Source organism: Solanum stenotomum, chromosome 12 (assembly GCF_019186545.1).
Source record: "Solanum stenotomum isolate F172 chromosome 12, ASM1918654v1, whole genome shotgun sequence".
In the NCBI taxonomy this organism is placed as follows: Eukaryota; Viridiplantae; Streptophyta; class Magnoliopsida; order Solanales; family Solanaceae; genus Solanum; species Solanum stenotomum.
In genome coordinates, this window is record NC_064293.1 from 16,097,901 (window position 1) to 16,112,165 (window position 14,265).

At 35.1% G+C, this 14,265-nt stretch overlaps 2 protein-coding genes across 2 annotated transcripts; one reads left to right on the forward strand and one right to left on the reverse strand.

Annotated features, from left to right (window-relative positions):
* Positions 1-2,192: 2,192 nt before the first annotated feature.
* Positions 2,193-6,655, reverse strand: LOC125849299 (small nuclear ribonucleoprotein SmD3b-like). The gene is made up of 5 exons (XM_049529362.1): positions 6,421-6,655; positions 3,458-3,510; positions 3,310-3,376; positions 3,166-3,222; positions 2,193-2,578 (listed from the first exon to the last, which is right to left on the reverse strand). The coding sequence occupies exons 1-5, from the start codon at positions 6,577-6,579 to the stop codon at positions 2,516-2,518; spliced, it is 399 nt and encodes a 132-aa protein (XP_049385319.1). The 5' UTR covers positions 6,580-6,655; the 3' UTR covers positions 2,193-2,515.
* Positions 6,656-7,839: 1,184 nt separating this feature from the next.
* LOC125849301 (peptidyl-prolyl cis-trans isomerase Pin1-like) lies at positions 7,840-13,830 on the forward strand. The gene is made up of 2 exons (XM_049529363.1): positions 7,840-8,300; positions 13,412-13,830. The coding sequence occupies exons 1-2, from the start codon at positions 8,042-8,044 to the stop codon at positions 13,534-13,536; spliced, it is 384 nt and encodes a 127-aa protein (XP_049385320.1). The 5' UTR covers positions 7,840-8,041; the 3' UTR covers positions 13,537-13,830.
* Positions 13,831-14,265: the final 435 nt, after the last annotated feature.

Consider the following 14,265-nt stretch of genomic DNA (forward strand, 5'->3'; position numbering starts at 1 on the left):
AGTTGTGAAAATACAGACGTCATCATGTAATGTCTGCATTTTCCCACATGTACATAAATTTTTCATCTGCTAGATGGAAAGATATAATCATGTAATTTGCCCCGTTGTGTGAATGACACCATTTAATGAAACTTGACCTTTGCATAGATACAAGAGAAAAATATTGTCCAACATTGATTTTTAACCGAGTATACTTCAACGTAATTGTTTATAAAGTAACGGTTTATCAGGTAATGTAATCTTCGGCCACAAAACCAAATATTGGAGATTGATTTCGAACAACAATTTGGAATGAGTTTGTATTTTCGGATTGAATAATGTCATACGATAGCCAGGATCGTATGACGTCACAAAGATCGATCAAGCCACTGCATGAAAATACTTGTAAACAAAAATAGTTACTCCTAAAGAATTCAGATACACAACTTTTGAATCAGCATTAATTGATAATGCTCCCGTTGACAGTACAATTTCAAATTTGTATGTAGAACTGGCAGGATTAAATTAACAATGCCATAATTTGCAGCAACTTTTGAATCGTGAAAGAGATTTCACATGAAGCTTAAAGAAGATGGAGTTGACAATATCTCCAGCCAAATGGGGGAGCTAGGCCATCCATGTTGGTGATAGGTATTTTTTTGTTTCTACGCTATATAATAATACAATTTAAACAAACCTAATTCAACTCCAACTAGTAGAAGGTAAGTTGGACTCTACAATTAAATTATATATGAGCTTGTTTACCAAAAATATTAAGTATTCCAAATTATATTATGAGCTTGTTTACCAAAAATACATTTGTATTTTCCATTCCTCGGCTATGCATATTTTACTTCATCAACATTATTGAAGTAAAGAATTAACAACGTAATATAATAAAATTGGCAAATTCCGTAGTTGATGATCCATTGAGAGCAAAAAACTCTTCTAAACAGCTAATTAACGTAATAAAATTATGAACAATGACTAATGGACAATTTTCTTTCAATTGAAAAAGATTAATTTATAGTTTCTCAAAGTAAAAAACTTTTGATTCTTTTTAATAGCCATTAAAATTGCAATGAACACAACATGTGTTGATTCAACGCCCTCCATGTTAACCCCCAATATTCAAGCAGCGAAAACCAGAGTGCCCCGCCCAATTATTTATTATCTGGTGAATAAATGTCATATATTTGAATATTTATCATCCTACTTGATCAGATTGTTGTGGTGACATATTCCTATACTAAGCAGATAATAAGATAACATAAATAAAGGCATGGTCTATGAATTATTGATTGTCGAAGGAGAAAAAGGAAAGAAATGAAAAATGACACAAGAACTTGAAAATACATCAACTCATCATGGAGTGAGTTGCTGTAAGTATTGGCTATCCAGCTCCCCATTAAACTTTCACATCATTACATAACGAACTACTCTTGTTGGAGCCCTTTTGCAAATTTGTTGTTTTTGAATGGAAGGGAAAGGTAAACTCATTATATAATATCTGTGGTATAATTCACATTCAAAGCTATTCCAAATATGTCATATTGCTTTCTCCATCAGTTTTTTTTTATATCAGTTTAGATGTGTTATATCCAACAAGTTTCCAAATGAATTACCTGGCTACTTTTGGCATGTAAGGAATTGGTTACATGAGGTTTTGTAATTGCCTCGTATATGGAGGAACTTCTTTCGAAAGAATTCTAAGACTTGGCTACGCAGAAGACCATTTGTGAAGGACATTGAGGATTTCATTCCTCGACTCTATCAATAACGTCATTTACTCTTATCATATCGTTATTATACTACAAGTGTTGTAAAGTATAGTTGATGGGAAAATAATAGTGTTGTAAAGTATGGTTGATGGTTAAAGTTTTTTTTTAGTGGAATTTCATATTCCTTATGTCTATTAAGTAAAAATTGAAATGTTGGAAAATTATCCTGCATTCAAGGGGTTGTTAAATCATTCCTTCTGATCAAGAGCTTATACAAAAATGTTGGATGAGAAGCTTTTACAAAAATGATGTTTGAAAATGATTTCTATGCCAATCATGTACTCTATTCTTTTAGTTATTTACTTGTCAAGCAACCTTTTTTCTAAAAAGTACCATACTACTATCAAATTGAAGCCATAGTTAAGCATGCCAATCTCCTTCGATTTAATTTGCTGAGATGGGTTAATTGGTTGTCGGTAGGTTTTACATAAGTGTTGTATACAATTGTTGGTATCGTTGGGGGCCTTTTCCCAACAAGATGAGTTGTAGTATTCATAGAGACTTGTGGACATTCACTAAACTGAGACACATCAAAATACTCAAGACTCACAAAATGTTTTAAGAGCAACTAGACCAGCCATCCGAAAGTCACTCAATTTATCAGCTTCTCTCAAGTCGTGTATCTTAGACCAGGAAGTTGAAATTCTAAACCAAGTGTTCCTTACTTCTTAGATTACAAGGAACAGAAGCGTATGCCAATACAAAAAACATAAGATATCTCAAAACCAGATCATATGAAATCCTGCATGGGTCAATCACCTTCTTACAGGGGGTACAACACCCCGACCAGGTGCTGCTCCACGACCTGCTGCCTGAGCCTGCAAATGAGATATAATAATCAGGTACATTTTATTTCTTCACTACAAGTTCAATTCTTGGCTAGCTAAAACACAACAAATACTTCATGACATCTTCCTATTTTTTTATAGTAGCAATTCTACAAAACATCCTTTCCAGGCGGATGAGAAATCCCACTTGAGTTCTTGGGAGGATCACAACTCCCAACTCACAATCTAAAGCAACCAACAACACTCTTTTATAATTTCAGTGAAATAGAGGTTAGAAGTAAATGTATCAGGAGTTGACAACTTTCTTAAATTGGAAAAACCAAGAGATAAATAAGTAGAAGTAAATCAATCAATTTCACCTCCCCTCTCCCTTTTACCGTCAACTACCCCACCCCCCATTCAAATCTCCCTCCTTTTTTTGAACCAAACATGGATAATGGCCCCACCATTTTGCAAAAATCAAGCAATTCTTTTTTGTTTTTTTTAAGGAAGTGCAAAAAAAAGAAGCAAATTAACAGCATATATCTAAATTCTACAAGAGATAGTATGTGGTTAAGTTTCAGTAGTTGGCCTCAAAACAGAAAAAAACAAGTAGAAGGAATAGAAGCAACACTCACTTTAGCTCGCATTGCCATAGCACGTCCCCGTCCAACACCAAGTGATGAACCTTTGCCCTTTAAAAGTGAAATTAAACATAAGTGAAACACTTCAAATAAATGAAGAATAAGGATAAAACAAAGACATATGCTTCAGTGAAGTACCTTAATTCTAGCTTCTAGACGCTTGAACATGGGAGCATTCTTAAGCATATCTGGAATTATCATGAACCTGGTAGAAATTAAAGTTCAGTTATGCTTTTACCAGGAAACAGCCAAAAACCATGCAATAGGAATCAATAATTTTATATACCTGACTTTACTGCCTCTGATAAAAACATGTTCCAGTTGTGACACCCTCCCATCCTGCAGAGCAAAAAACATTTTAAAATAGCCCATAGAAGGAAGGTCCTATATTGAAACCTACATTTCTTTTTCTATGAGTAACTGGAGAAAGAAGCTATTACAGCTTAGAAGCTGAATCATTTGTCCAATATCAGTCATGCAGTAACAAATGCAAAACAAATGACGTATTGCTAAATCAGCTTTTCCCGGCTTATTATTTGTTTACCAAATATCATCAACTATCCATAGGAAGCTTCAACTCAAGGATTGCAGAAATCACTCATTTTCTTTGGCAAAAGGTCAATAAGATTTGGATGCTTCATGATATATCGTGATCATTTTCCTCACAGACAACGTTAAGAAAAATATCAAGTACAGGGACAGCAGTGTAAGACCATAGTATTGTTCACCTGTTATGCTAATGCACTGGAGAGCCAGTTGCACCCCACAAGAAATTGGAAGTGAAGACACTAAAAACGGGTGAACTTGAGAACCACAAACTGGAAATGCAACAAAAACATGACAGCAAGATGTCACAAATTCTTAACCTCTTCTTAGCACCTTTACTACCAGGAATACACAGTTAATCAAATAGAACATCAGAAAGTCAAATAAATAACAAAAACCTCAAAAACTAGAAGTTAGATATACAAACCATTACTATGTTTTGTGTTGTCATTTATGTATTAATTATTTACAATAGGATATGTCCCATTGTTAGAAATGGATATGGAAGGGGGTCATATGGCTTTGCTCTAGTGGTAAGACCACAACATGTGATGTGTGGGTTAGGTGCACATCACCGGCTTCAATCATGTTGCAGACAAAAGGGCTAGTATTTGAGTGGGAGAAGGATAGAGGGATGGACCAATGATACAGCGAGTTTCAAACAATGTACCAATGACCCTCTGGGATATCTTCATCATAAAATAAATAAATAAATGGATATGAAAGGTGGAGGAGAAATTTCTATTAAATGTGCCCTTATTGTTTAGGACTAAGATCTAGTTATATTCATTATTTAGAAACTGATAACTCTGTACTCCTCAGCATTAAGGGCTATGTTGGCCACCTCCAAAAGTGTTAGTTACATAAAAAGCAAAAGAACAGAAATACTTACAGAGCTCCTATGAAATCCACTGGTTGAATTTATACCATTATTGTGAGGTATCTGAGACTTTTTTTTCATGAAAATCCGTGTTTTCATGGTTGGGTTGTGGTGGAATTCATTTCCTTGAGTGTGATGCGAAATGATTTGTGTTAGCATGTACTTTAGCCTTGTGGACTGCAAGTTCGGCTAATGACTTTTTAAGACCCATATGACTAGAAAAAGTTGTGATCGGTGCAATTTTAGCCACTATTCAATCAAACTATAAAAGGGTGACCTAACGACTAATGAAACTAAGAAGGATCATGAGTTAACAAGGTGCAAATCTCAACAAAAGACAAAAAATTAAGTGATCTGTGCACACGGAGATAGCAGGTACCTGGTAGGGATTAGTGATTAGTTGGGGTGTGTGCGAGCTGACTCACATTCCACCATATGAAAAAGAGGAGAAAAAAAAACTGCTATTCTAGTGTCTCCCCCACTATCTTGGTCTAAATTAACCTGCTGACCATGGGCAATACAGTATCAAATAATTAGATTTTGGTAAGCAAAAGTTTTATGGTATATCAAAGCCCTCATATAATTAATTATTATTTTTGAAATTGTAATGGAATATTTGATAATCTAAAGAGAAAGGAAATTTTGGTAGTGTTTTGTAGACTTCTCCTTGTCTTCAGTTATCCTTTGCCAGGAAAAGAGGGGATTTTGGAAAATCTGTTCATTAATAAAGGGATCAAGTTCCTGAAAAATCCTGGAAAACAAAGCTTGGAAGTTGTTTTTTTGTTATAATGAGAGCATGGGGGTTATTATCATTAATAGGTAGCTAGATACAAACTTAAACCCATCTATCATGCCCTTACTCTCTCCCCTGCATCCCTCCCTTTATCTCTTAACAACCAATACGCCCCTGACAATCTCCAGTATGGGCATCTTTCCCCACCATGAAATATTTTTTCAAGTATCATCACAGAATAGAATGAAATAACATCTCAGCTCTAACTCTATTTCATGACTTTTTTCTCGAGATTTGTTTATCATAGGAGTAAGGAGAAGCTCATCAGTTTACATGGAATTGACAGAAGGAGGAGCACCAGATTATTTTCTACATTTACCTTGAGAAAAGATCCTGCAACAACCAAACTACTGTCTACTTGTCCCACTTCCACGGCTCCATCTCTACTTGACATCCAAAGACTCTCATTACTAAAATCAGATAGGTTTAACAGATGATTTATTTCAAGTGCCAAACTAAGCACTGAAGAAGCCATGGTGGAATTCTTAGCTCATTACACGACTAGTCATGATGTTATCCTTGTAAACACTTTCCAGTATTCTCTTTTGGCTGGTAATCAATAAAAATGATTTGAACAATAAAAAACATATGCATTGAAATTTTCTGCTTCTGTTTAGCTAATGGAAGATGGTTGGAGATCATCCGGAGAGCTATTTATACCAAACAACTTTTCCAATAATTTCAGTGTGATTGAAGGATAAAAAAATAATGTCTTTCTTGAAGAATGAAACAGGAAATATTTCAATAAACCAAACAAACCAAAAGGTTTTTCATTTTCACAAAATAGAGTTGTTTGGCAGTAAATAAACTTAAAAGCACAACATAATCCTTCATTTGAACGCAACATACATTTAACAGAAAACAAGAGATTAACTTAAATTCTCTAGTTTAGCATGATCAACACCTAATTTTTCCATCTGAATTCGGAATAAATCGAATCACGTGAAATTACAAGAACTAGGGTTTTAGATTATAGGAACAGCAAACACGGCATTGACAAAAAGTTAAACTAAAAGGAGAAAATCCATACTTTAGCAGTGTAAGTGATGGTTTCGAGCTGGCAATTCCAGTTGTCCTCGCACTCGACCATACTTCCTCTATAAAGCTCGCCGCTTTTCATCTCTACAGTTACTATATGCCCTGTTGCCTCGTGTAGAAGTTTCACCGGTATGCCTAAGCTCCGACTCATCGCTGTATTTTCTTCCAAAAACCTAATGCTACCACAAAATTGTGAATCTGTATCGAGAAATCAAACAAGTAGAGTGCCGCCAACTTATTAATAAAACTTTAGGGCAAATTCTTCCAGCTCCTCTGCCGATGGATCGAGTTTGATCTAACGGTTCTTAAGCTTTTCTTTTCTTTTGTTGAAAAAAAAAGACCAAAATTGCCCTTATCATTGCCTTAAGTAGGGTGGGCATAAATATCGAAAAATTAAAAAATCGAATCGAACCAGACTTATTCGGTTTATTGGTTTTGATTTTTCGGTTTGATGTCAATGTTATTTTTTCAATAGTTTGGGTCTTCAATGTAAGGGTCTCAGAACTTCGGTGCACCGAAGAACCAAACTTTTATTAAAAAAAATTTTTATAAAAAAATCAACTAACAATTAAATCAACCATGTACAAATACAATTCAATAGTTAACTTCAAATATTAATTTCCAAGAGAAACCAAAACATATTTTTATCAATGTACATTATGTAAAGGAATTTGTCTTCGTTCTTATTTTCTATCGAGAAGTAGTTGTAGGCACAATGTTCTTATCAAAGATAAATATAGCCTTTTAGTTAACACGGTAAGTATCTCATGGCAAGACACATCATTCCTCAACATACTTTTAAACTTTTAAGTATCTTATACTTTAGTTTTGTCCTCATTAATTTATTTTTTCATTCACACCGAAAAATCAATTTAAAACCCCGAACTAAATCGACACGGAGTAAAAAAAATCGAACCAAATCAAATTAATTTGGTTTGCTATATGGTGCACACTTTTCTAAAACCAAAAATTGAAGAGCCGAATTGGAGTTTAATCAAATCAAATCGAAAAATCGAACGCCTTAAGACTCAAAATTATCCATATCTTTTCACATAAAGTATTACTCCTAATAGTCTTTTTTTTTTTTTTTTTGTAAAAATAAAGCTACTACTACGACATATATCACTAAGCCTAAACCTTTCGGGGAACAAGAGAACACTCAACTACATATTAATCTTCTAGAATAATCTGCGACCTCCGTACCCTCGTATCCAAGATCATCTCAGTCTTGCTTTTCTCATCTTATCCACCATTGAAGCCACTCACATCTTTGCTCGAATATCTTAATTTCTAATTTTATACTTATATATTCATCTCAACATCCTAATTTACGCAATATAATATTATTAATACATTCTATAAACTGTAACACTACGAATTTGCTTTGAATAAAAAAAAAAAAAACTATATCTACTGGTATTTGCGATTCCCCAAAACCTTGTCAAGAATCAGACAACAGCATAAAGAAACCCCAAATACTCTGCAATTCTCAGCTTCCACCCTTTGCAAAATCGTCTATCAAATCTGTAAAAATAGAGTCGGATCGGAAGAGGAAGAAGACATCGATCTCTTCTGCAGATCGACCGCCGGATAAGCACAAGAAAAAGTCCAAAATGCCCTCATCATCTTCCCGCTCCGGCGCCGGCGGAGACAAAGTGAAGGCGTCTCATATACTCATTAAGCATCAGGAGTCTCGTCGCAAGTTCTCCTGGAAGGATCCGGAAGGCCGTGTTATCTCCAACACCACCAAAGAAGCTGCCGTTTCTCAGCTGAAATCTATCCGTGAAGACATTGTCTCCGGCAAAGCCAAGTTCCAGGATATAGCCGCCACTCATTCTCACTGCAGCTCAGCCAAACGCGGCGGTGATCTCGGTCAGTAAACCCTAAACTCCCGCAGCTCCTTTTGCTTCCGCTTTTCACTTTTCTGCGCTCCTGTTTATGTTTTATTGTGCGCGAAGTATGGTTTTTTTTTTAACTAAAATAAATTATAAGCAAAATTGGTGAGAAAAAATAACAGTAGTCGAAATTATATGAGAAAGTTTGTTTGTAGTCAAGGAAAACTGTTGGACTTTGTAAATAGTTATAGTGTCATATATACTTACTTAAGGCTTCATGATCAAGTAGTATATCTGAATTAATTCATTCTTAGTAGGGTCATCTGTAGACGCAAGTGATGATTCTTTTAGTTCAGTTACTCCTAAGGAAAAGTAATATTTGTGTGTTTTGACTTGGTTGATTTAGTTTCCTAAATTGTCATGGCCGGTCATGCATTCGTGAAATTCCTACAATAGACTTTTTGCTTATCAAAAGAAGAACTTGTCATGAAAAATTGCAAAGAGAAAAAAGTCAAACTCATTCTTTGAGCCCCATGATGACATATATTTAGACTTCAGAGATCCTCATTCTCCTTGTGTAATATTGTTCTCTGCAGTTTATACTTAGCTGTAGAGGGCAAAGTTGGACACAGAGGCGGATCTATTAAGGGGTTTGGGGGTGCCACGCCACCCCCGAACTTCGACGGAAACTCTATATATACATAGGTATATATATATAATATTTATATTTATATAAAGCGTGCCACCCACAGAACAAAATTGGCTTGTGGTGCCACGGTAGGAGGGCAACTTTAGAAGGCTGATGCTGCGGGTTCGAATCCCATTTGTACCTATTTTTTTNGACATATATTTAGACTTCAGAGATCCTCATTCTCCTTGTGTAATATTGTTCTCTGCAGTTTATACTTAGCTGTAGATGGCAAAGTTGGACACCACATTCTTTCCTTTTCTTGTCCTCCATAGCGCCCCTCCCATTATATTCTGAATCGGATCCCTGTCTTTTTCTTGTGTACTTCCCCATAAGAACTAATGCAAACAACACGAATAACTTTACCTCCATCCCAGACTGGTTAGGATAGGGTATATGAATAAGTTTTGCTCTATTTGAGCTAATTTCATTTTTTTTAAACTTGTTAACTTTGTATTATATCACTACAGGGCTGTACTGAAACCTTATAAACAAATGAACTCCAAAATTCACTGTTCTATGTCTATAACTCTATATTGAGTCTAAACATCAATTGTAGAGACATCATTTGAGTATAATTGGTTACACCAAAAACATAACAAAATGCAGTTAAGTTTAACTTTATGCACTATATTCTCTATGCTCTCAAAACACCTAGAATTCCTCTCTTTCCAGATTGCCCACCATATTGAAGCAAGGATAATTCTCCATCTAGCTCTGTCTTTAGCATGTACACCTGCTTTCTCCCATGTTTTTAGAGCTTTAGTGACTCTCCTAGGCATCGTCCAGGAAATGCCTTCGAGACTAAACAACACCCTCCATAACTGTTTGAGTATATTTGCAGTATTGAAATAGATGGCTTATAGTTTCTAAGCTTTCCCCACATAGGGAACATCTAGAGCATAATGTTATCCCCCTTTTCATTACATTATCCTGCGTCAGAGTAACTTCCTTAGCCTGCAGCCATGTGAGGCATGGCACTTTATAAGGAATTCTGCACTTCCAAATTTATTTGCATGGCCAAATTGGGTTCTGTTGACTTGGTTGCTCCATCAACCTGTAAGCTGGCCCTACTTTAAATACGCCTCTACTGTCACCTTTCCACCATAACACATTCTCATTTATCTGGAGTCCATTAAAATGTCCAACAATGTTGAGAAATTCTGCCCCATCACTTCCCAGTCATTAATTGTCTCCTGAAGTTGAAGTTCCATGGCTAATTTCATTTCAATACTCAAGTTGTCTTATAAGACGTTATTTTGTGGTTCTCTGAATCTCAAATCTATCCTTGCACTGTCAATTGTCATGCACAAATCTCCAACCAAAAAGAATAAAACCCTTTCTAACGGAAAGATTGACACTACTACTACTAGCAGATTGGTCTGATCTAAAATCCTCCTTAGGAAGTCTCCTAATCAGAATCTAGGTGGCCTTCTTCGAGGAATAAATGAACTTAAATGCAACTGTACCACAGTATCTCTCTTTTTTCTTAACATAGGCACGTTCTGCTTCATAGAGCCTGTCTACTGATTCCTACTGAAGGATTGCTGAATGAAATGAAGACAAGCAACTGTGAATTGATGGATTCTACTCGAGTCATTTGATATTTAGGGCCTAAGTCTGTACGCCTCGTCTCTCTTGCACGCAAAAAGCAGTTCCAGTTGATTTTTTTTCCGTTCAATTCTGCCCATCTACCTTATCTATATTCTTGGGAGCAGGATAATCATCACTCTCTGGCCAGACAGTCTTATGCTTCTCGATAAATATCTTCTTCCAACTTTGTTAGAAACTAACAAAATGACGAGGTGGGGAAGCCACAAGAGCTATACATATACTTTGCTTCCTCTTCTACCTCCCTCTTTTCTTCATTAAGTATGTTAGCATTGGTTGTTTCTGATAAAACATGAACTTATAGGAATGACATTTCCTGTCTTTCATGAATCATCTATAGCTTCTAAAAGCTCAGTACCTCATGTTCTTCAGTATCTTGTCTGCTATGTGTTTGTTGGCAAAGTTCAATGATAAACTGTGTGAAATCTGGAGATAATGGTTTTTGAGCTCATTCTTAAGGCTCTGTTTGGTTTTATGCGGTTCATCTCCATGTGTGGAGCTATAAATTATAATACCTTTCATATCTTAGTATTTCAAGTGTTCTAAATATTTTTGAACTCTCCTTAGTTTATGTGTCATTAAAATACTTTATTTTGTGGTTCTATGTCTTACGTCTCTTTTTTTAAGAAAAAGGTTTCTTTTTTTTATAAAAGGTTCTGTCTTAAGACTCCTGCAGCTTTTAGATGTATTCAAATGTATTTCCGTAGATTTTGTTTGAATAATGTGGCAATTAAAAGAAGAAATTTGCACAAATTATTTCATTTGAGTTTCTTAGAAATATGTTTAAATAACAGGTGAAAATGTCATAAGGTAAGGAGGTCATTGTAAGTGTAAGATAATCCAAAGCAATAACTCTCATATGTTTAAATATTTGAAGGTTGTGATTTTGTCACTAGAAAATAGGTCAATATCTGTAGAAACATAATACAAGAATAAGGTGGTAATACAAAATGGAATTGAGGGAGTATTAATCTTATCCTCACAAGGATTGAAAATCCAGCAATCAAGATGAAAGAGTTATCAATTGAATGTATTTCAATGTTCATAGCAAGCTGCTGCCAACTCCATGATTGCAGAGTTCTGTTTAAACTTTAATGTGTGTTCATGCTGCAGTTTTATTTGATGAATAAGCACTCTTTTTTGCTACGCATCAGGGATGCTGTCTTAGTTAATCTTGTTTCCTGGGGAACTGTACAGTAAATCAGAATTGTGGCATAACTTCTATTCCTTGTCTGACAGTTTATATAGTTTGGTGTCATGAAATTCTCTCTTTCTTCATGCACAGACTTCCGCTGCAATTTCCTGGATTTTCTAGCTGGCTAAAAGCTTGAAACCACGAATTATGCTGTAATTTTTCCACTCTGCCTACAGCATAGTATGTCTGAGGTTCAGGAAAACTTCCACAGTTTGTTATATCTGGACACTTTGACAATTAGCTGTTTTAACTAAAAACTTGATTGCTATTGGAAGTCCTGATTTTGCATGCACTGGATTCTAAAATACTTTGCCCAATATAACCATTTCCTTTGAAAGAGAAGCAACAAACTGAGTTAACAGTGGGGCTTAAATTACTCCATCAACATCCTGTGACTTCCTTTTTGATTGCACTTACAGTCTAAAGTTTAAAATCATAATGAATGGATAGACAAATTGGTATTTCATTTTTAAAAAAAAAATTGAGACAAATTGGTATTTCCTTCATATGCATAAACAGGAAAATTTAACTTACTAATGGTCTCATTGTGACCTAATCCAGGGCCCTTTCCTAATGGTTCCATTTTGATTCTTGTAGTGTGTTTGTTGGGTTAGTGTGCTGCTTTAAAAAAAGAGGCATTTTAAAAAAGTCATTGCGACTAACAAACCTCTTGAACATACAATTACATTGCTATATTGACGGGAGGCATTTCACATAATTTATCTTATTATCTGTCAAGAAATTATGGTTAAATGAAAGTTCCTATGGAGAGATGATTACTGTGATTACTAATGAAGAAACAAGTCCACAACACCTAATTGTTTCTTTCACTGGAGGTAAGGATTAAGAGCCCACTTGGATTGGCTTTTGGCTTATTTTTGTTATTTTAGCTTAAAAAGCAATTTTGGTTTAAAAGCACCTAAAATAAGTCAATCCAAACAGAAGCCAATCCAAACAGGCTCTAACATGTTTCTATGATTCCTATGAGGGTTTATTAGAAACTAGCATTCCCTGCTTAGTGAAGTGATTCTTTGGATATAAATCTAACATTGAAAGGCTTTGAGCTTCTAGAGATGCGGAATAGAGCAATCTGATACATTTGTTCTTACCAACTGTATGTTTGAAAGATGGCAAATGAATTATTCACACTTGTCAAAAAAGAAAAGGAAAAAATCATATCCAGATTCACCATCTCAAATTTTGTATAGTAGTTTTCTCTATAACATATTGCCATTTGCCCGATAAAGCAGCTCAGAATCGGTCAACTAAGATCATTGCAAGTGTTGATAATGCCTCACTTCTTTGGGTTCTTATGGCTTCCTAGAGGCCACAAATTTGTAACTTGGCTTCTTGATGGATAACTTATTTCTGAATCATCATATATACTTATAAAAGAAATATATAGTTCTGATTTCTGAATCAGTAGCTGTTGCACAGGCCTTGCAGCACAATCTACTAAACAAGCACATACACTGCTATATAACACCAAAAGGATGTGAGTAAAGGCTTTTATCGCCCATGGTTTTAATGGACATGCACATTTCCTTAGTTTCTTGAACAACAATGAGTTCTGGTTTGTTAATGATCTTTTTTCCATTGGAAATACTTGTACTGGTTAGCAAGTTATACTAACCTCTGAAGAATTCACTTTCAGGTTCATTTGGCAAAGGTCAGATGCAGAAACCTTTTGAAGAAGCAACTTTTGCTCTAAAAGTTGGCGAGATAAGTGACATCGTGGAAACTGAGAGTGGTGTTCATATCATCTTGAGAACGGCATAATGTGAATGTGATGTGATACTTGCGGAAGAATGTTTACCTGAGTGGTGCAATACTCACCCAGAAAATGCTCATATTGATACTTATGGACATCACACCAAGGATATTTTTTCTTACGCCCTTCTATTCCCTGAGGTTGTGGTGAATATTTAAGTAAACCAGAAGAAAAAAAAAAAGAAAAAGGAAAGACTTGTGTTTGGTTATTTGGTTTTCTTTCAGTTGGTACTTTTGGGCATGTTTTATAGTTGCCAGAACCTTTTGACCTAATTTTGTGTGTTTATGCTTGCTTTTGATGTGCTTTCTCTTTCTTACAAGCTTCTATAGTCGTAACCGACCCAAACCTACTCGTGAACACCACTAGTCATCCTTATTCCATAGCTATTTGTTATAAAAATAGGTGGAATCATCGGCAATCCCCAAAAATTTATTTTGATATATTTATGTCATTAGAAATTTGTAGAACACTATTAGAAAACCTTGTGTAGAAAAAAATTACAGATGGTTGAGATATGATAAAATGATTTGAGGTATCTTCTAAATAACTACATGTATGTATTCTAGAGAAGCCCGATGGGATGAGAACTAGGGGCGGCCACAATTAGGTTTGAACCGAAAAGTTGATTGAATTAAAAGATTCAATTTATTCAATTCGATTATTTGATCGTATTCTGTTTAAATTCTGTAATTTTTTAATTTTTGATTTGATTTTTGGTTTCGTAAAATATGATTTCG

Excerpts from the sequence above, each read along its gene's own strand:
- LOC125849299 (XM_049529362.1), bottom strand. The coding sequence starts at position 6,579 with ATGAGTCGGAGCTTAGGCATACCGGTGAAACTTCTACACGAGGCAACA. Across the intron at positions 3,223-3,309 it reads GTCTAGAAGCTAGAATTAAG|GGCAAAGGTTCATCACTTGG; the intron begins GTACTTCACTGA and ends TCACTTTTAAAG. Across the intron at positions 2,579-3,165 it reads CTATGGCAATGCGAGCTAAA|GCTCAGGCAGCAGGTCGTGG; the intron begins GTGAGTGTTGCT and ends TCTCATTTGCAG.
- LOC125849301 (XM_049529363.1), top strand. The coding sequence starts at position 8,042 with ATGCCCTCATCATCTTCCCGCTCCGGCGCCGGCGGAGACAAAGTGAAG. Across the intron at positions 8,301-13,411 it reads CAAACGCGGCGGTGATCTCG|GTTCATTTGGCAAAGGTCAG; the intron begins GTCAGTAAACCC and ends ATTCACTTTCAG.